The 20,944-nt window shown below is 33.7% G+C and overlaps 5 protein-coding genes across 6 annotated transcripts; 1 reads left to right on the top strand and 4 right to left on the bottom strand.

Moving 5' to 3' along the window:
* The first annotated feature begins 1,657 nt into the window (after positions 1-1,657).
* SPL2 (E3 Ubiquitin ligase family protein) lies at positions 1,658-4,289 on the top strand. 2 transcript variants are annotated; one of them, XM_022865857.2, is made up of 6 exons: positions 1,658-2,307; positions 2,393-2,494; positions 2,696-2,866; positions 3,004-3,125; positions 3,541-3,660; positions 3,863-4,289. In XM_022865857.2, exons 1-6 carry the CDS (start codon positions 1,951-1,953, stop codon positions 4,149-4,151), a joined length of 1,161 nt encoding a protein of 386 aa, XP_022721592.2. In that variant the 5' UTR covers positions 1,658-1,950; the 3' UTR covers positions 4,152-4,289. The 2 variants fall into 2 exon arrangements, with proteins under 2 accessions (XP_022721592.2, XP_022721593.2); XM_022865858.2 differs by lacking the exon at positions 3,541-3,660 and having other exon boundaries at positions 1,807-2,307.
* Positions 4,290-5,668: 1,379 nt separating this feature from the next.
* Positions 5,669-7,635, bottom strand: LOC111279013 (protein NODULATION SIGNALING PATHWAY 1-like). The gene has a single exon (XM_022865854.2). It carries the CDS (start codon positions 7,505-7,507, stop codon positions 5,843-5,845), a length of 1,665 nt encoding a protein of 554 aa, XP_022721589.1. The 5' UTR covers positions 7,508-7,635; the 3' UTR covers positions 5,669-5,842.
* A 538-nt stretch (positions 7,636-8,173) lies between these two features.
* On the bottom strand, positions 8,174-10,547 carry LOC111278440 (uncharacterized). Its single transcript, XM_089765137.1, has one exon. It carries the CDS (start codon positions 10,353-10,355, stop codon positions 8,316-8,318), a length of 2,040 nt encoding a protein of 679 aa, XP_089621263.1. The 5' UTR covers positions 10,356-10,547; the 3' UTR covers positions 8,174-8,315.
* Positions 10,548-12,480: 1,933 nt separating this feature from the next.
* LOC111278741 (germin-like protein subfamily 3 member 1) lies at positions 12,481-13,313 on the bottom strand. Its single transcript, XM_022865366.2, has one exon. It carries the CDS (start codon positions 13,268-13,270, stop codon positions 12,644-12,646), a length of 627 nt encoding a protein of 208 aa, XP_022721101.2. The 5' UTR covers positions 13,271-13,313; the 3' UTR covers positions 12,481-12,643.
* A 3,866-nt stretch (positions 13,314-17,179) lies between these two features.
* Positions 17,180-19,162, bottom strand: LOC111279012 (uncharacterized). The gene has a single exon (XM_022865853.2). It carries the CDS (start codon positions 18,073-18,075, stop codon positions 17,575-17,577), a length of 501 nt encoding a protein of 166 aa, XP_022721588.2. The 5' UTR covers positions 18,076-19,162; the 3' UTR covers positions 17,180-17,574.
* Between the last annotated feature and the right edge of the window lie 1,782 nt (positions 19,163-20,944).

The following is a 20,944-nucleotide window of genomic DNA, read 5'->3' as shown; positions in this document are numbered from 1 at the left end:
CTTATAATCTTTCGGTCACTAGGGATTGTTCATTCAATAAAGTTTGTAATATTTTTGTAATTTTAACAAATGTGCATCTGAAAGGAATCGTTAAGTGTAAAAAGATGCTCTTACAAATTAGTCGTTACACCATGAATAATAAGACAGTCACACTTATCACACATGGTGCAGCAGCCAACTTATATGAACATCTCTTCATAATTAATGATTTCTCTCATAAGCATGTTTGTTATAATTGAAAAAATATTACAAACATTATTAAACAAACAGTACTGTTGAAAGATTAAATGTCTCTACTGTTGGATTTAAATAGCCCATACTTAAAAAAAATCATCAAAGACTCGTTTTGAGATAGCAACAAGGGACATCCAATGTTCTCATGTCAAATACTAATGAAAAGATTGAAATCTATCACCTTGTAGCTAATGCAACGAAGAAATTGAAGTAAAAAATTACTTCCAAAAATACATTTTCGGATAATTGTAATACTTTATAGAAATGCATTTTTTGTTACATGAAAAAGTTTTCGAAATTAAATTTTTGATACATTAAAAAGGTTTTCAAAAATAAATTTTCGATAACTTTTGTTCATTTTTGAAAATTAATTTATGATGAATAACTATTTTTTCTAGAAATGAATTTTTAAAACTTACAGAAAATAAGAAAGAGGTGTGAAGGACAAAAAAATAATTGACTAATAGGTATTCAAGTAATTTTATTAAAGGTAAATTTTTTGGGTGTATTGAAAATTTTTTTAGGTGCAACTAGCACCATTTAACAAAAAGATAGTAATAGCAAAAAATAAATAAATAACTAAATAACTTAATTTAATAAATATAAAAGTCATATTTGATACACAAGATTATGTTATGATATAATAAAAATGATATTATAAATATGATTATATTAAATAATATTATCTTATTTTATATTATATTTGATATATGTAAAGATTATGATAGTATAATTTATTTATTTGTCAAAATTATCCTTCACTAAAATGTATACAATTTAAATTATTGATATACTTTTTAATGATATAATTAGACATATAAGTTTGATCCCATTGATTAAAGATAATTATTTTTACTTTGAGATGATTGAATAATTCTATATATACCAAAAGGATATTAATCCTCATTATAATATCTATTTTTTATTTTATATATAAATCAAACATAATATAAAATTATTATCATTATATTCTATCAATAATCTTATATATCAAATATGATCAAAATTCTTACTACTAGTAATTTAAGTCATGTTTGGTATACAAGATTATAATATATTAGAATAAGATAATATTATAAAAAAATTAGATTAAATAATATTATCTTATTTAATATTTGATGTGTATAAATATTAAAATAAAATAATTTATTTATTCATTAAAATTATTTTTTTAAAGTTTATACAATTTAAATTATTGATATAATTTTTAAAGATATAATAAAATATGTAAACTTAATCTCATAAATTAAAAATAATTTTTTTTACTTTAAAAAGATTTAATTATTTTATAATAAGAGAAAGATAACTTTTTCATAATTTTATTAATTTCCTTTGATATAAATTAAATATAATATAAAATAATTATCATAATATTTTATCTATTATCTTATATATCAAACAAAATTTTAATTTTTAAATTTTTGTCAGAGAAAAATCCGACTTACTGACCCTTATATAAAAATCTCTCGATGGAAAACCGCCATGTCACCAGAGCCTCGTGATTATTAATTAATTGACTAGAAAACCCTCAATTCTAACTCATATTCACCAACTACCCCACCATAAAAGCAAAAAGCGCCGGCGAGAGGGCACTCAGCCTCCTCTCTAACTCTCACGCGCTTGATCGGCTCTCTCCTCATTAAGATCGCCTCAGTCCGGAGCCCTATCACTTGACCTCCAATGTAGAAGAAAAACAATAAACAGAAAATTACGAATATGTCCTCGCATGAACAAGCCCTAGCGTCCTTGATCTCACAACTAGCCCTCTCCTTCGACGGCGCCATTTTAGGTGCAGCCCTAGCCTACGCCGCCTTGCGTACAATCTTCCGATTCAAATCAACCTCCACCGCCCTCCGAAAAATTAGAGGTGCGCCGTCCCTCCGCGTGGCCGACCTCCGTTGCCTCCTCGAAGAGGACAAGTCCGATTCCACGGAAGAACCTGTCGTCATAATTCGCGGCGCTGTCGATGCGAGATCGGCGGCCGATGGACGGAGCTGGAAGAGCCTCAAGAATGACGTGCTCGTCTCTCAAGAGTCCGGTGATAAAGCTGTTGTTATCCAAAGAACACAAACTGTACGGACACAAACAAAAAACTATTTTTATAGAATTTGATTTTTAAAGTTTTAATTTTGATTAGTTTTTTTTTTTTTATATGAAGTATATTTACCATGAATGGAGGGGTCTTTTTGGATGGACTTCTGATTTACGGGCTATTATTGGAAGATCTTGGAATAAAAAAGAGATAACTTCAATGAGAACAGTAAGTTAAAAATTTTTCATTTTTTCTTTTAAATTTGAAAAAAAGAGAATTTTTTTTATGCTTAATTGATTTAGTTGTGTAATGCTTTCAAGTAGAACTATTTCATTTTGTGTGTTTATTATGTGCTAGAATTGGAATTTTGTTCTGTTCTTGTTATAGTAATATTCTTTTTGGACCTCTTATGGTTTTACTGTTTTGCAGGTTCCTTTCATTCTGGTTCAAGGTGGTCAGTGGCCGCAATCTGATTGTGTCATAGTGAACATGGATGGCTCAAGGCATTCCTTGCCTCTTACTACAGTTTATCATCAATTGCAGCCTATCAATGCTTCTGCTTATACATTCCTTCAGGCTTTGTTTGGTCATGAATACCCTGTGAGCTAAGAAAAATTAAAATTTGAATTACATATTTGAAGCTAACAATTTACATTTCTTATTGAGTTTGGTGTTGCATCATTTGTCATATAGACATGCTCACCTGTGTTAAAATAATAATTTTATCTGTTTTTAAGGTTGGTCTTCTTGATGAAGAGAAAATTCTTCCCTTGGGAAAGGAAATCAGTGCTGTTGGCATTTGTGGTTTCAATAATGGAGTGCCTGAAATCAAGTCATGCAAGGAGCTTCCTTATTTTCTGTAAGTGGTTTTGCTATAGACAGCACATTGCTAGCTTCTTATCTACTTTTTGAACTTGCAAATTTTCATGCTTCTAATGTGAAATCCAAAAGCTAGCTCTGCCTAAAACCTTTTGTTTGTTATTTGGACTTGGCTTGTTCAAATTTTCATGCTTGTAATGTGAAATTAGAAAGCCTAGCTTTGCCTTGAATTTTTATTTTTCTGTTTTTTATTAGCACTTTCTTGATACCTTTAGTACTAATTTAGTTGCTTCATTTTTCTCCAAGTCTTATGTTGCATTCTAAGTTTTATTATTTACTAGCAAGAATAAAAAGAACAATGACTTTAAAAATGGCCATAGCTTAGACTAACCTTAAATTTATATCTCTTGTTTCAAACATATATCTTACAAACCTCTTCATGCATGCAACTGCAGTTCTGACATGACAAAGGATCAGATGTTGTTAGATCTTGCCTTCAAGACAAAAATACTATTGTGGAGTAGTATCGTTCTTGGTTCGCTGTCCATTGGTATCCTTGGCTATGCTTTTGTGAGGTATTTGTTTTAGTCTAATGATTGTTTTTTTCTTTCTCCTACTGCTGAAAGGTTCATTCTTCGATTTATCTCCTATATAAACCTGTAGACTATTTCAAATATAGTGCAGTTATACACATTCTTTTCTTAACCTCTTGAATACACAATTGCCTTGGTCACTTTGTTAACGATAAACATAATTTGGTTAATGAATTGTCTTCAGGAACTGGAATAAATGGAAAGAGTGGAGGCTAAGACGGTTTCGGCAATCAACCCATGCTGCCACTGATGACGCCACTTCTGAGATTGCATCAGATGAGGAGGCAGGTGATGTTCCAGATGGAGAGTTGTGTGTGATCTGCTTGATGAGGAGAAGACGGTCTGCATTTATTCCGTGTGGGCACCTGGTTTGTTGCCAACGTTGTGCTGTATCAGTTGAACGGGAGCTGGTGCCAAAATGCCCTGTTTGCCGCATGGCAATCCGTAGTTCAGTGCGAATATATGCATCTTAATTAAGGAGAGAATGGTTACTTTATTGAACTTTTTAGTCATGGTACAAGATATTGACATCAGGGTGACATCAAAAAGCTTCATGTATAGTTCTAAAGCATTTCCTGCAGTTAAATCCATAACTATAGCATTTCTAACAATTTTCAATAGCATTGAATGGGATTGGAGTCGTTTGGAGTGGACTTAAGCTGCATAGCTTGGTTAGGGTGACATAAACGGAATTAAGTCAAACTAGAGTTCTTGTGCTTAATCCTTTTTTTTTTTGTGGTGGGGGGGGGGAAACTTCCAACCATGTTAATTTCTGATTATGAATTTAATTTCATTCTCTCCACCTTATGTAGATACTCAGAACTAAGTTTGTGTATATGCCTAGTGAAGGATTGAAGCAAAATGTGAATTCCATTTTCTAACCTATGCCTGTAATTGACTTTTAGAGCTTTGAAATTGGTGCTAGAGTTCTTCAATTGAGTTATTAGTTTACCATTTGGATGAAAGAATATGATAATATGATGAAATGTCATTTAGATGGAATGAAGAGTAGCCAAGTAATGAATATTTGTATGCTGCTACCTGGATTCGTTGTGTGGTACTATCACGGATGTTGGCTAAGATGTCAATGTTTGTTCTTATTTGCTTGGCTATGAGTTTCTATTAGTTTGTTTGGCAAGGTAAGGATTACAATATGGTATTCAGCTTTGCTTGAGGGAGCATTTCAGAACTTTTGTATACATTTTCTTAGGCATCTCTTGATCGATAACTTTCCTTCGAGTATGGAGCTGATTGATTATCTGTTCATACCTTTACCTTGACAAAAATTCAATTAAGAGAAGGAGATTGAGCTGTAAAATCAAGTAATGAATTGTTTATTAACCTGCCAATCTGAAGAGCAAATTTTCACAGAAATTGAATTTGATTGGATTTAAAGTCCAAATTTGTAGAAATCATACCTGGATTAATAATTATATTTTTTATTCTTGATACTCTTTGAATACTAATTGTCAAAAGACATGCTTTGTTATATATAGTTTTTAGTAGAAAATATTTAACTGTTTATTCTTGAAATGATTGGTACAACCTTATTTTAAGAAATTGGATATGCTGTTAATTGGAATATTTGCAAAACTTGATTCTATCTCAGATTCAATCAAAACATGCTGCCACTTCTGACTGTACCTTCTATCTCATTGTTACCCCCACAGCTGCTGCTTCTGTTTGAATTAACTCCTGACGACAAACATGTGAGTGATCTTTGCGATGGCGGCCCACTTGTTTGCCTATGCTTCCGAATGCTTTAAAAATAAAAAAAGGAAAAAAGAATTCATTGAACGGTTAACTAGAGCAAGCTGTTCAGTTTCGATGCAGATACCCAGATTTTTGTGCGGAGATGGAAATTTTGAGAGATGGAAAGTAGTAAAAAGAATTGCGGTGTTGTCCATATGTCAAAACTGATCGAACACTAGACTGCAAACCATTCTTTTAGGTACAAAAGAAACCATAGTTTGAGAATAAGAAAAAAAAATTTTTAAGTACTGAAAACTTGTTGAATGCCACATGAATACATGAAATTAATTGAACTAAGCTTCAACTTATTGTTCGAATTTCTTTATCTAAACCATTCGTCACACACAATTTTACGCTTTAAGAATGTACGTAGCAGGGATTATTAGACTTCAAAGAAATTCTACAACTGCTTTTAACTCTCCTCGTCCTTGCTACTTAGCTTCCACAACGAACAAAAAGATACAGGCTGCCCTTTCCACCACAATCCCACACAACCTTCTTTCTCTTCAGCTCTCATCTCCCAATTGCTATCATATTTCCTCAATAATGCTCGAGCTCCATCTATGGCATCCTCTCCGAATGTTTCTCCCACAAACCCCGCACCTCGCATCCTCTCACACCATTTCTCTTTCCCTTCATTCATCTCTGCTTGGTTTGTTAATGCCTTTGCCGCCTCTCCTTCCATCACTCTTCTTTCTTCACTCTCTCGTCCTTTAAATGCTGAGCTTGTTGAGTCCAAAAACCTCCATAGGGACTCCACTCTGCGTGAGAATCCTGTAGCGAAATCTCCACAGTTGCTGCAGCTACACTCCGTGTTGTTCTCGCTCAGAATCACCCCTTTTGGCTCTAAACTTCTCAGTACTTTCAAGAACTCTGTTCTTTGATCAGGCGTTTTGTGATTTAGATGATGCAGTCTGAATTGCGCGCAAACAATTAAAGTCTCTCCAGGGGAGTTGTCAATAGTTTGTGCGGTCAGGTTTTGTAATGGGTGGTTCTCTAGTCTATTTATTTGCAAGTTGATGTTCATGGAGTTGGCGAAACTAGGAAGTCGAGAATAGAAATCGTGACCTGGTGGACCGATACAAAATGGGGTGTCTATGATTTGATTGTTTTCCGCTGTGGCTGCAACAACTGTGATGCGAACCAGAGGAGGAGGCCCTCCAGAGCGGCGAGTCAAGGCCTCAAGAAGCGTAGGCCATTGAACACCATGAGATACTCCAATATCAAGAATATGGAGATTACGAGTCTTATCAGGTTCTTGAGCAAGAATTTGGAGTATGGAAGCGTTTGCTATGTTATTTGGGAATGCAAACCAAGGACTAACCTCATAGAATTTGAGTAAAGATCGTTGAAAGAACTTAGGCTCCGTTGAAGCAAAAGTAACAGGCCCTGTGGAAGCAGAGGAGGAGGATAGGTGGTGAGTCAGGGCTCGCAGGCCATGATCTGCAAGGCGATGGTTGGCATCGCCGGTGGATGAGGCGAGCTCGTTGAGAACATACAACAGATGTTGCACGCGCGTCAGGTTTCCGGCTGTTATGGCCGTGGCACAAGGGTTTAGCAACTGTTCTGCCCATCTTCCTTCCTTGTTATTACTGTTATTACAGTTATTTCCTGAAGACTTGTTTGAATTTTTCTTGTTTCCTGTTGACCTTTTATTTGCCACTACCTCTTCAACTACTGCCTTTCCATCTTCGTTTTCGTTGATCTTACTGCTCTGATTCCTTTTGTGTTGTTGAGTCTGGGATGTCCTTGGAACCAGGTCATCATAGGGTTTCCTTCGCTTGCATGAATTGGATGGCAAGGGAGGATTAGAAATGGTAGAATTAGACTCCACCAGGCCACTGTTAATAGTATTTTCAGCAGCAACAATTGCGGGGCTATTGACAGAAGTGGCAGTAGCGCCTATGTTAATCAAATCTTGACCTATATCTTCATTCTGATCCCACCATTGGTAGCTATTGATGTGGCCTGAGTTGTACGGATCATCCAAGAAAGAAGGAAGGAATGATACCGAGTCCTCGAGCCAATCCAAGATGTGATCCGGGGTTGGATTTGGTTCAGCTTCTTCAAGTCTCATGATTCTTGATTGAAAACTCTAATTTTGGAAACAGTGAAATATGGAGTTGTTTGATCGCTGACCAAAGGAAAGAGAGGGCAGTGCTTGGGGTTGTTAAAACATAAAATAATGTTTTGGACGGTGATGCAGCTTGGTAGTAGACAGTAAAGGGAATATTGAAACTGTTGGTGTGCTGTTTGTTTGGAAGATGTGATGTTTTTATTAAGATTTCCATTTCTTTAAACCTGTTAGAAAAATGATAGAATCTTTTTGTCTGTTTCAGGTTTTAGGTATTAACTTATTATCTTGGATGTCATCATGGCTGAGATCTACAGATGACTTGAAGTTTAGGGGATTGAGAGACGGCAAACTCTGTTTTTGCTGATTATAAAATGTGGGTTTGTTCTTTTTTATGTTTTGGCTTTGGCAATGCCATTCATCATTGGAGGCTTTTCTTGTTTTTAGTCCCTGGATTTATTCATTTGTTATACAATTCTCCGATCAGATGTGCCATTGCAATCTTATGTTTAAGATTTTCAACTACCCTCCCTAAGTCTCAAATAGTTGATAAGCCCAAATCCTGTTTATTCAAATTATTTATAATTAAAATGAAAAAAAAGTTTATATCTTTTTTATGAAAAAAAAATTATGTTTATATACTATCAATCAATTAATCAAAAAGTATATAATATTTATATATGAACAATACATTAGATATAAATTAAAAAAATTACCTCTGACAGTTAATAGTAGAATTGGATACATAAATTCTTTGAAGTAAGCTTATTTGAAATTGGAAAAGACAGACAAAGAAAGCCAAATTAATAAGCTAAGCCAAGTAATAAGCTAATCGGTCAAGCCTATTCCAATACCAGCTAGGCTTAAAATGAACTGCCTCAAGTCTTTCGGGTAAATCCACCAGTTCGATTTTCTTACTTAAACCAAGATGTGCCATGAGAAGGGCGACATGGGTAAGCAATTCCTCACCATGCTGAAGCTGTTTGGTATGCTCTTTCCACGAACAATGACTCGCAGCATAAGTCAGCATGTCTAGCCACACTCCAGCAATAAGTTCCCATTTTTCTTGGTGATCCCATCGAAACTCTGACACCAAATATCGCAATTGGTAAGCAATTTGGCAGCCTTCGAAGAATGCTGACTTCCTCCGACTCCCCATCTCGATAAAGAAGGATCGAGATTCAATGTCAATTCCAAACATTCCCTTAATGGCTTCTCTGAATTTTGACCTTTCAAGGAAAAAATTCTTAACTTCAATGCAGGTTTCATGGTGCCTTATGTTGCCAATACCTTCAGGAAGCATTGCTGGACAGAGAAAGAGGAGATACATCATGTAATTGGATAAGAGCTTACTGATTTGGCAATATGGACCGACGTTACCGGCTCGAAAACTTTGATGATCGTCATGGTAAACAAGATCTGTAGCAATATGCCATAAGAGGAGACTGTGGGTAAATTCTGCATCAGATAAACTCCAACCAATGTCAGCTGTGGACCCCACTTTGTCTTTAAGCACATTGTAACCTCTCTCATCCAATAACTCTGAGAGACACTTGGAATTGAAACCTGCATTTTGATATATCTTTCGTTTTTCCAGGAGATGAGAGTAGATGATTTCTTTCAAATCAGGATTCACATCCTTCCAACTGGTATGGAAGTACTTTTCCAATTTGTCCTCCGAGTCAAATATGTTTAAAACTGCAGCAATCTTGATTTTCCTAGGCAGGAGGCAATAATCTAGTAGGCTGTGCTGTGCCATGAATCGAATTCCCTTCTTGGATTTAGTCAAAAGAACTAACTTGGAAGCAATAGCCTTAAGAAACCAGTTTTCTTGATCAATCAACCAGTGAATTCCTCGGTCAGAGCTAAGATGCAGAATGGCTGAATAAATTTCAAGAAAGATAGCCCCAACCATTAACAAGTAGGATATGCCAATGTCAACTTTCGAGTAGCCATGCTTACCAACGATGATCAAGAATGCAATCAGTGTGGAAACGATGAATGACAGGCAAATGGAGCGGAGAATTACACCCATTCCAGATATAACTATAGGGAGCTTCGTATAGAGGAGATCATACAAGAAACCAAGTTCAATCTCTACCATTTTGAAGGCCTCTTCTGCTGTCACTTTGGACTCCATTTCAAATATGTAACTTAAATTTTTGTAAATTCTGAGCTTGAGGTCCGCAAATAGGGGCCTGAACACCGGGAATAAATGAAAAGCTCGATAAAGATACCTGTATTGGTCCTTAATTTGGTGCTGATTTAAATATTCCTCCAGCTTCATGTCCCTATTTGAAGGCCCCTGGAGAAGGTCAACTTCAAGCTGGAAACTTTTGGCACCTGAGAACACAGACTTCCTAAACCTTGTCCTACTGGCCTTGAAGAGAGCCCGAACCCTCTCCCCATACTTGATAATTCCAACAATGAATACCGGAATGGCCAAAAAGTTGAGCGTAGTTACGGTTAGGGTCCAAAACTTGACATAGACATAGAGAGCTACTACAATCTGGAAACATAACCCGAAGAAATGTCTGAGCCAGAGCTCATTGTCTGACAAGGAGTAAGCAGTGATGGTATCAGGACCACCAAGATGCAAGAGTAGGAATGGGGCCCAAAATATATCCAGAGGACTGGTAATTTGTTCCTTTCTGGTCCTAAGCAGAGTGCTCAGGGCAACTGTTGCCAACCAATCTGCAAGCAGGTACATCGTCCAAACAAGGACTGAAATAAGCCTTAAATTTTTCCCTCTGAATTTCCGTCGATTCCCATATCCTACCAGTATAAGCTGAAAGGTTAGGCTGAGTACAACCATTGCCCGGAGTTCCCATTTCAGCCAAAGTGATAGCATAACCTCTGACAACGTTTTCAGAAATGCTGCATCCTTGATCTCTACGAAGAGCAGAGCACTTGCAACTGAAAATCGAAACACGTGCAAATTAAAAGATTTTAGAAATAACAGCAGAAGTTAAACAAGTGTTAGAGTTGAAAAATATTTTAAATAAGAACCAAAATGAAACATTAAAATGTCTAATAATGCTAGAGAAGCAGCTGATTTGCAGAGGCCGGCCACCCTTTGAAGTAGGACACCAAAAAATTGGAAAATAATAATAATAACAATAATAATAATAAATATATATATATATATATATATTATAAGTGAACATTTCCAAAAAAAATTTAGACCAGTCACTGCTGATGTGTAAATTTGCTCTGATATATGCAATTAACAGTTATACTTACTTGTAATTATCATAGTGGCACTGCTTGTTATGCAACCGAAATACAAAGATATGCAAGATGTGTCTGATGCTCAACTCAAAAGCAGCTTGAGTCCTTTGAGACCCTGCCTGAAACTGCTTGCAATGTGATTAAGCACTAATGTTCGTCATACATGTGATCAAGTAAAGAATAACTGAAGTCTCAATCTGTAAACCTTCCTGCCAGATTATAAAAACAACGTTCTGCATTTTTTTTTTATAAGGGAATTTACTTTTACAAAAAACAAATTCAAATTAATTAGTAGTAGCAGCTTTCTTTTGAAATGTTTATCAGGAGGAAATTCAATGAGTAAAACAATGTGAACTTGAGGGATTGGCTAGGCAAGACGAGGGAATTGGGGAAATACAAAAGAGAAAGAAAGGCGATTCTTCTGCTTAATTTAGTGTACAATATTAAACTAAAATGTAATATAGAATACCATAGGTATGGCTGGGACTTGGAGTTTCAATTTGGCATTAAGGTGCTGGGATAACTTGCCAATCGAAAAAAGCTAATATACTCAGGACTGCATGAGAATAATATATAATATGATAATAATAACTTGGATTGGCCGATGGGCAATGAATTTGTACTAACGTAAAGGAAATGAAAATATGCAAAACTTATAGAATCGAATATAAAGCTAGATGAAAATTTGAGGTTTAACTTGGTTAGGGCATCTAGTCTTTTTTTTTTTTTTTGGTTTTTTTACCAATAAATTACGAGGTTCTTGACTCATTCAATCAATTTTATGAAATGACATTTAACAAATTTAAAATTTAAATTTTAGCATGTGTAATCTTAAACTACTGTTTCTTTTGTATAAGAAAATATAAAGCAAGATGATGAAATTAAAATCTTTCAAAAAAAAAAGAAGCATAAGATAAAGAAAGAAAAATGACTTTGACCATGAAATTATACGTGTGTTTTGTTTGTTGACATGCAAAAGAGTTTCCAAGTTTAAAATATAAAAAGTATTGTGTACCAAATAAAAATAAAAAACAGATATTTATATTTATAGCTTTTGGGACTAGCTATAAAAATGTAAAATATAACTAGTGACCAAAAAGAAAAATGTATAGCTAGCTAAGCGATATGTTGACATGCAAAGAGGTCTCATCCATAGAAAAATAGATAAGCTTTATCATTTTTTTAGAGTAGCCAATTCCACTATCAATTAGCTTTGGCTCTTTTTCAGAATTAAAAGATGAATTAGAGTATTCCATTCAATAATAAAAATATGTATTCTCTATTTAAAGAATTAAATTTGAATAAAAAAAAAATGCATTGTCTTAGAAAGTTCATTATAAGTATGAATTACATACTATATTTCTCAAGGAAGCATTTATCTCTTATACTAATTAATCAACTTGTGAATCTGCCCTGTTCAATTAATTTCTTGTAATAGGAGTACTATTGAAGAACTTTGAGATGATTCCATGAAAAAACTTTCAGATAATTGATAACACGATATATTGATATATATATTTTTTCCCGTTTGTCTTTTTATATTGAAAAAATCGCAATTTGAAGATAAAAAAAAAAATTACAGGTGTTTTGATTTGATTTATAAATTTGTTATATGTCACTTCTTAAAAATAATTGTATGAATTAATTTAATTAAGTTTTAGGTTACTCTTTGGCGTTTTAATGCATTAAAATATTTGATTTTATCATAAAAATGATATCTTTAGCAATTTAAATAGAAGTTGAGAGCTTTGAATTGAAAAACACAAAGTTAACATAGAATACCATAAAATGACATCCTTAGAAAATTAATAAAAAAAAAAAAGCTGAAAAATTGGATCAAACGAGTCCAAACCAATAACAAATACATGAATAGTAAAGAAATAAACAATGGATAGTTGTTTAAAATGCCTAGCCAGTGCCACCAAGAACACCCTTAAGCTTCTTGACTTGAGCATCATCAAGGAATGTGGTTTTCTCCACCAAGTCCGAAGGCAAATCATTGGCAAACAGAGCAAAATCAAGGATCTGGAGACCGGGGTTTGGGCTGTTGAAGTAAACTATAGCAAGCGATGGTCTTTTGCCAGCAGTTACTTGAAAATGCAACAACCCTTGAGGAAAAACCATAATATCACCCTTTTTCAGTGTCCTCAAGTAAACCTTGTTGGATGAAGAAATGAAGCCAGCAGTGATGTGACCGTGCACTACGTATAAAAGCTCGGTCGCACCAGGGTGAGTATGCATTGGGACTACACCACCCGGAGCCAGGTCCAACCGTGCAGCAGATATGCCTAGCCCATTCACGCCTGGATATTGAGCCACAAATGCAGGGGTCACCGCGGCTTTGATGATGTTTGAGGTGTTTCCTTCCAGGCCTAGGCCAGTAAACACGAAGTCCTTAGATGTGACATTTGCTTCCGTTTTGCAAGCATAGCCAGAGGGGGTTTGGACTCCCTTCAGGTTTGCAACGCAAAAGTCCTGCGCAAGGACATGAGTGGTGGTTAGGATGAGGGAGAAAAGAAACAGAATGTGAAGCATTTTTTTTATAGAATTGTTTTCTTCTTTTGGTAGTGTGTTTTTCTTGGGGCTTTGGATACGAATATATAGAGACAGGTAGAAATTTGAGAAAAAGAAACAAGAAAAAAATTATTATTTAATCTTTTCACATCAAGTTAATAGTAAATAGTTATTTTCCATTATTTTTAGTATTTTTATATCAAGTTTATGATTATAAATGCATATTGGATATTAAATATTTATTAATAGATTATTATTTCATTTTTCATATCAAGTCATTATTTTTATTTTATTTTTTTTCAAATTAAAACAATGGGCATAGTAATTTATTGAAAGCATGTATACAGAGGGAATTTATCATAAGTTGGTCCAAAGTCACATGGCAAAAGAGCCAAAGGGGACTCATAAGAAGACATCGTGACAGCTAGATGGCTAAGGTTGTTAAAATGCAACCATGGAACGAACTATTGTGTGGACTATGAGAATTCCCTTTTAAGGCTTACTTCTCTAACCAGATATTGTCATCCGTCAAATTATTAGGACACTTTTCTACTTCATCTGCCCTAATTAGTGTCTGATTATGTTAATTTCTTTGGTTCCCAATGCTCATAATCAACCCCATTTTGAGGGAGATTTTTCGGTGCTCAAACGAGTGAAGGTTTTATTTTTTGATCGATAAAAAATTTAAGAAAGATAAGTTGCTTAAAAGTTAGAGCATATTTAGGAGTAAATAAATTATTTAATTTTTTAAATCAAAATAAAATATATTATATCTAATAATTTAAATAAATAACTACAAATTATGTATTTAAAATAATTTTAACAAATAATTATCAAAAAAATTAAATTTTAAAAATAAATTTTAATTAATTAAATCAATCATTTATTAATTAATAAGTGAAGGTTTTACACTTCTACTGAAAAGGGTTTTTGCTGACAGAATGGTTCGGACATCTTGAATTGCCAATAAATTATCAAAGAATCTGTTTTCATCATCTGAATAATCATTTGAGCTTTCTGAATCAGAATCACTTGCTTCGTCGTACTACTTGATGATAAACAATGAATGAGGAGTCTTAAGTAGTATTCGATAGTCATATAAAGTACTCAAACTAAAGTTTTTAATCATTCAAATGAAAGTTACAATAAAGAATATGGTGAATTACTCTTTAGCCAATTTGTTTGGTTAGTTCATAAAATTTAATTCACAAAGTACAAAAAAAAATCTTATTGGCCAAAAAAAAGAAGTACATAAAAAATCCAAATATGCTTAGCTGAGGCCAAACTGCCAATCTCTTCATTATAGAGGAGATGATATGTCCATACAGAAATTGCACAAAGGATGCAATTCTATTTCCACTTGTCATTTACCAAAAAAGAAAGAAACAAAAGAAGGGATGTTTTGGGAGGGAAAGATTCAGAATAAATTTTTTGGGTAAAATTTGTGAAATTTTTAATTAAAAATAATTAAATAATGATTGTAATAATATTTGAAGAAATTTGATAAGTTTGCTGAGTAACTATAGCAATAATTAAAAAGATTTGCTGTGATTTTGAAACACTCTGCTTATCACTGACTCATAATTCAGATACTGATGATAAAAGTCCGGTTTCTCAGGCAAAACCCCTGACATTCTCAGGTGAGCCTTTTTTTTTTTTTAATTTTTTTTATTAAACCCTATTATGTCTTTGAGTAGAGATACACCCAAACTGTCAAGAAAATGCTTCACAAGAAAGAGATGTGTTGAAGGAAATATGTTGGGTTAATAAATGAAAGGCTGAGTTGGTTTGGTTGAGACAAAAATAAAGAAAAGAGAGAAGGGATGGCATGTGTTTTGACAATAGGTATTTAATGTATTTCGATACGTAAAGGTGGGTTTAAAAAATATTCCATCTTGATTCGTCCAATATAATAAAAAATACATTTTTTATTATTTATTTAATTTTATATTTATATATATTAATAAAATTATTTTTTAATATTTTAATTTAAAATATAATTTATACTAAAAATAATATTTTTATAAATATTTTATTAAATTAATTCCAAATAAAATATAAATTATGTATGCGTATATATAATTATATGTCAAATAAAAATCGAATATTTGATAATAATCCAATGCCAGATAAAATAATTTAAGAGTAGGAATGAAATCGCCGAGAATGAAAGCCCAACTCAACCTGTTACCATTTCTAATTTTGGGGACGAAAAACATAAGCGAACAATCTCCTCCCCCTCTCCCTCAGAGTGCACTTCCTGACCCACTTTTTAACTTTCAACTGAGGGGAAAAATGATTTTGCCTTTAAATTTCAAGGAAACAAACTTAGACTTCCCTCTAACCAAGTAGACCGTCACTTATTCCGCTACAAGAACATTTCAATGTGAAGTTACTGATATGTCCTTTTGTATTAGATCACCTTTAAGACTTCCAAATTTCCAAAATAGTTAATGACACGAATGAAATTTGAATTATAATAAAATATTTAATGTAAAACTTAACTTTTAAAAAATTTTAAGGTGACATTTGAATTATAAATTTATTAATTAATATAATACTTAAAAGATTGTTTAAACATTAATTATCATCAATTGACGTTAATCACATTAAAAAATAAATATCATATTAATTAATAAATTTATAATCTAAGTTCCACGTTAAAAATTTCCATTTTGAATATTTCCCTATATTTTAGGATCATTCATGACATTTAATGCTTTCCAAAAATCAAAATTTTAACATGATCGCATCTTAATCAAAGGAAAGGGAAGTGTAGTTTCAACTTTCAACACAACATTAATCACATATAAATTGATATAGAGCCCCATTCATTCTAGCCAACAACTATGGTGAGTTCCACCATGCAGCATCGTTCCAATGAGAAAGAACTGCCTGAATTTGCATCCATCAGACTGGTGATTATTTGCTGCAACACATGAACTAGGCCTAAGAAAACCACAACATGAATTGCTATAGAAGTTTAGATTATTTGACTCAGACAACTAGATAACTGCCAAGTGAACCAAAACGCAAAAGCTATATTCTAGGTATGAAGCAGATTTCTCCATGGGAATATTCACTATATTTCCTCTGGCAGTAGCAGCAAATGCAGAAAGTATTTTCAACGTATGCTTCATAAAGAATTAACCAAAACAATTCAACTTCTTGAGTGGTTAGAAACTTCACAACCTTCAGAAAATTCCAATATCAAAAGTATCTTCAGCTCGTTACATACTCCCCCAACCCAAACCACAAAAGGGACATACATAGCATTTCATATGGTAGGTACCTAAGAATGTTAGTACAAAGGACATATTTTTCACACAGCATCTTCATATCATTGACACAATCACAATTCAACCTTACAACAATGACACATCCATTCGTAAGTTTGATTCACAACTTAAGCAGTCTAGTTTTCCAAGGTCTAGCATTCATATATTTAATCTAAGAAGTCAGTTTTTTGTCCTTTCATTAGTGTCATTAACAATAATTTCTTAGATTATTCTACACAAAAGGCACCTTTTTTAGAGGCCTGCAATAGGAAATAATCTTTAAGATTCACAACATCATAGCGCATAACAGAGCATGTAATATGCATCCTTTTATAAGAGAAAACAATCAATAAAGTATCTAGCTAAGGAAGTTCCATCTCAAAACCGTTGCAGATGAGGAAAAACAACTGAAACTTATCACATCAAAACACCATAACTCTCACCTCGAAGCTTTTGTGGAACCAAGCTTCAGAATCTGTTGCACTATTGGGCAAATCATATCTTCTATCAAATACTTATATCGCAGAGCAAATGCAAGTAAACCAACAAATTTTGCACACAACTACACATAATTGGCAACTAGTCAATGATTAAAGAAGCATTCCTCTTTGAATTATAAGTAAAAAGCAAGGTAAAAGATAAACAATGAAAAGACGATAGAAACTGTACACCAAATCATCGACTTACTTCCATGATTGCTCACATTGTTACAGTGTCAAACAAGTTAGTAGAAAAAGGTGAAGAAAAGATGAAGCAAAAGTTAAAATGCTTTTCTTCTAGGTTGAATTACAAACCGTGTGGTCAGAACTAAAGAACCCCAAAGCAAGAATCAACAGGAAATACAACAACAAGAAGATTGATAAAAAAAAAAAAAGAGAAAAATGTCAATCAACAATTACCCATTTACAGAGGATCTCACAAAGGACCCATATCCGCAATATACGTAATCCTCTTTCTCAGCTCATCAAAAAAAAATTTTCAATCCAATGAAAGAAATCTCCAAAAAGAATTGAATGGCAAAAGTATCTGAAGAACTTGGCGGAAATTTCATGAAGAAGAAGAAGAAGAAGAGAAAGTCTCGTATGTGCTTTTGACTTTAAACAACTGCTTTCTCTTGAAAACCAAGAACCCAACAACACTAATTTGCAAGATGATAACAAAGCCAATGAACAAAAGTCCAATCTTTTTCCCTGTATTGAGCTTGAGATCATGCGATTGTGGTGGAGGAGGTGGTGGCTGCTTTGTATTATTGTGATGCTTTGGTGGCGGCGGTGGACGAAAAGGCGGTGGCGGACGAGAAAGCGCTGAGAGAGGCGTAGAAGGCGGCGACGGTGGTGTTGGTGGTGGTGGTGGTGGAGGTGGAGGAGGAGGAGGCGGGAATGGTGATGGAGGTGGAGGTGGAGGTGGAGGTGGTGGTGGTGGTGGTGGTGGTGGTGGTGGTGGTGGTGGTGAACTTGTATTAGATGATTGTGACTCAACAAAATCAGCAAAAAGCGTAAACAAAAGGCCGAAACTTAGGAGCACCAATCGTGATAATGACCGTTCCATAATAACAAAAGCTAAGCAGCTTCAAAGCCTTTTTGGAGGGTTAAAATTAAGGATTTTGCAGCATTCTTGGCTTTGAGATGACCCAAAATTCCTGCTTATTGCCTCTTCAGCATTCAAAGTCTAAGAACTTTGGACTAGGCTTTCAACATCAGGGTGGTTTTTAACATCTGGGTGTGGTGAATTCTTCTTCTTTTGAGAACTCAAGCAAAAGGGTCAAATGGGTATCTTCCAAATTCTTGACTTGATCCAACTTCTGCTTCCCCCAAATTCAAAACATAGGGTTTTCCGAAGATTTGGTACAAAAAATTTAGGGTTTGGCCTAAGAAAGCTTTTTTGAATCTGGGTATTTGTGATAACTTCCCCCTTTTTGAAGGATCAAGGTAATGAATCAAAACATGGGGTTTTCCCCTATGCTCAATTTCTTGTCTTTTTGTGAAGATTCAAAAGAAACAGGGGACGGCAGACATTTCCAGGACTTGAGCAATGAACCTAAGGGTTTTTCCAAATATGATCTTAATTTCTTGACAAACACCAAAAGACAATTCATAAGAGGAATAGGTCAAACAGGTTGTTGACAAAGCAGATTGGTGATATTAAAGGTTTTCTTTAATACCAAAGATACTCTTGATTTCACCTTCTCAGATATGGCACAGCAAGAGATAGAGACCACGCGGGCTTCAACGGTTGGGGGCTAACTTTGGGTGATTGATTATTTGATTTGCATATGGAGAGAGAGAGAAAATTTTAAGACCTGTCTTTACTCCTTAAAGAGAGAGAAATACAAATGGGCGACAAAGAGAAATACTTGAAAAAAAAAGAAACTTTCATTTTTCTTCTTTGATTCTGTCCTGTCACAGAGCAAAGCAAGGATTATATGGACCCATTTCCTTGGGTTAATCATGGGATTTGGGTTTCCTGAGTGGTGAAATCAGGGTCCATGATAATAGATCCTTGATCTTACCCTGTAAAACCAGCCCAAGATTTGTGTCACATGCCCTTTGCCCCACCAAAAACATTTCTCAATTTGGAATGGGAAATTTGGTAGGATGGAGGAGGTGACTGGTGAGTATTCTTCCCCTTGGCTTTTTCCCTTGCACGAGACATTTCCATATCAATAAATTTCAATAGAAAAATGGTTTTTTTTTGTGTGCTGTATCTATACATGAAGAACCCACTTTTATAAAAGTTTAGAACAGAATAATACAATTAACATTATATTTGTTGGAATAACCATCATAATTAAATTCCAAAATGTATTAAAGAAGAACAAAAACCTTAAATACTTATGTAAATATAATTATATTATTCAAAATCAAATTAATCAAATTATATTTATTTTGAATTATTTTTTTGAAAATTATTTTATTTTGAATTATAAATACATAATAATTATTTAAACAATTATCATAAGCTGAAAATACTTATTCAAATATTATAATATTGTATATAATGTGAAAGTGATTTGCGAGGGACAGAGAGAGCAGGCGAGGCAGGGCGGATGAAAGGTAAGCCCAAAACGTGTTAAACGATACAAATACAAATAATGTTGGCTTAGCCATTGTTCTTGTGAAGACAGCAGTAATGGTTTTTTTTTTTTTTTTTTAGTAGCACTATTCTCTGTATCTTAATATTTGTTAAATGTATTCTATGGTTAAAAAGATATAATATATTTTTTTAAGTTTTAAGTAAATAATAAAATATATTTTTATCATTTAAACCGATCTGACATATCAGATCAATCTGACATATTTAATACCACATCAATTTAATATTATTTTTATCATCTTTGATTATTTCTTATCACTTATCTATAAATATAAAAGTTAAGCGTAATAAAAATAACACACACCATTTTATCTTTTTTATTATTCTCTTTCTATCTCACCTTTTTTGATTTATGTGTATTTTCCATCTCATAGTAATAATATATATTTTTTTAGTAGCATTATTCTCCATATCTTAATACTAATTGTACTATTCTCCTTGTATTTAAAATTCATCTTATCCATTTTCTTTGTATACATACTACTATATATTTATAATAATTTGTCAATTTCATTCTTGGTTTTGCTCTAAGACCTCATTTAGCATTATTTTTGAGTTTCAAAACATAATTTTTGAACACTATTTTTGAGTTTCAAAACACAATCTTTGAACACAAAAATAATGTTAAATATATTATGATTTGTGTTAAAAGTATTTTTCGGAACAAATCACAAAAACTAATTAAAAAGTATAATTAAGATTTGAAATTTATAATTTATAAATAAAATGATCAAATATCTACTAAATTATTTTTAACACAAATAGCATGTTTTTACCAACCTCATATCTATTTTAAACATTTTAATTCTTTATAATTTTTTAAAAGCAATTTTTTTTCTAACCCAACTTTTCCCATCACAAGATCGTTATACTAGACCTAAATATCTGAAGCAAGATTCACTGGACTTTTTTACTTTGTCTGTAGAGCAGGCAGACAGGCAAGGTTACACCGCAAAGGATCACATGGGAGAGAGATGGAGAGGAGAGGGGCAGGGCAGCCCTTTGGTGCATGGTGCACTGCAGCTATAGCAAGAAGCATGTTTGGCCAGATCCAGTGTCAGCAGCCGCAGCACCGCAGTCTATTTACAGTGTCCCAAATTTTGTCAGCACAAAAACTGTCCTTTACCCTGTTAGCTCAAAAAACTGCCCTTTACCCCTTAACCCCATAGGAAAAAAAAACAATAAAGGATCTAAGACAAAGGGGCTGCTCTTGTCTCATCAAAAGCCTCCTCCAAAATAAATAACCCCAAATAAAGACACATAGAGCGAGATTACAAAAGAAATGAAGGTGATGGGCTAAAAAGGCTGTTCACTTCCATCGTTC

This window comes from Durio zibethinus, chromosome 8, assembly GCF_047325235.1.
Source record: "Durio zibethinus cultivar Kanyao isolate XHJ-2024 chromosome 8, ASM4732523v1, whole genome shotgun sequence".
NCBI lineage: Eukaryota > Viridiplantae > Streptophyta > Magnoliopsida > Malvales > Malvaceae > Durio > Durio zibethinus.
The sequence above is the reverse complement of the archived record's forward strand: the minus strand, read 5'-3'. Positions and strand labels throughout refer to the sequence as shown.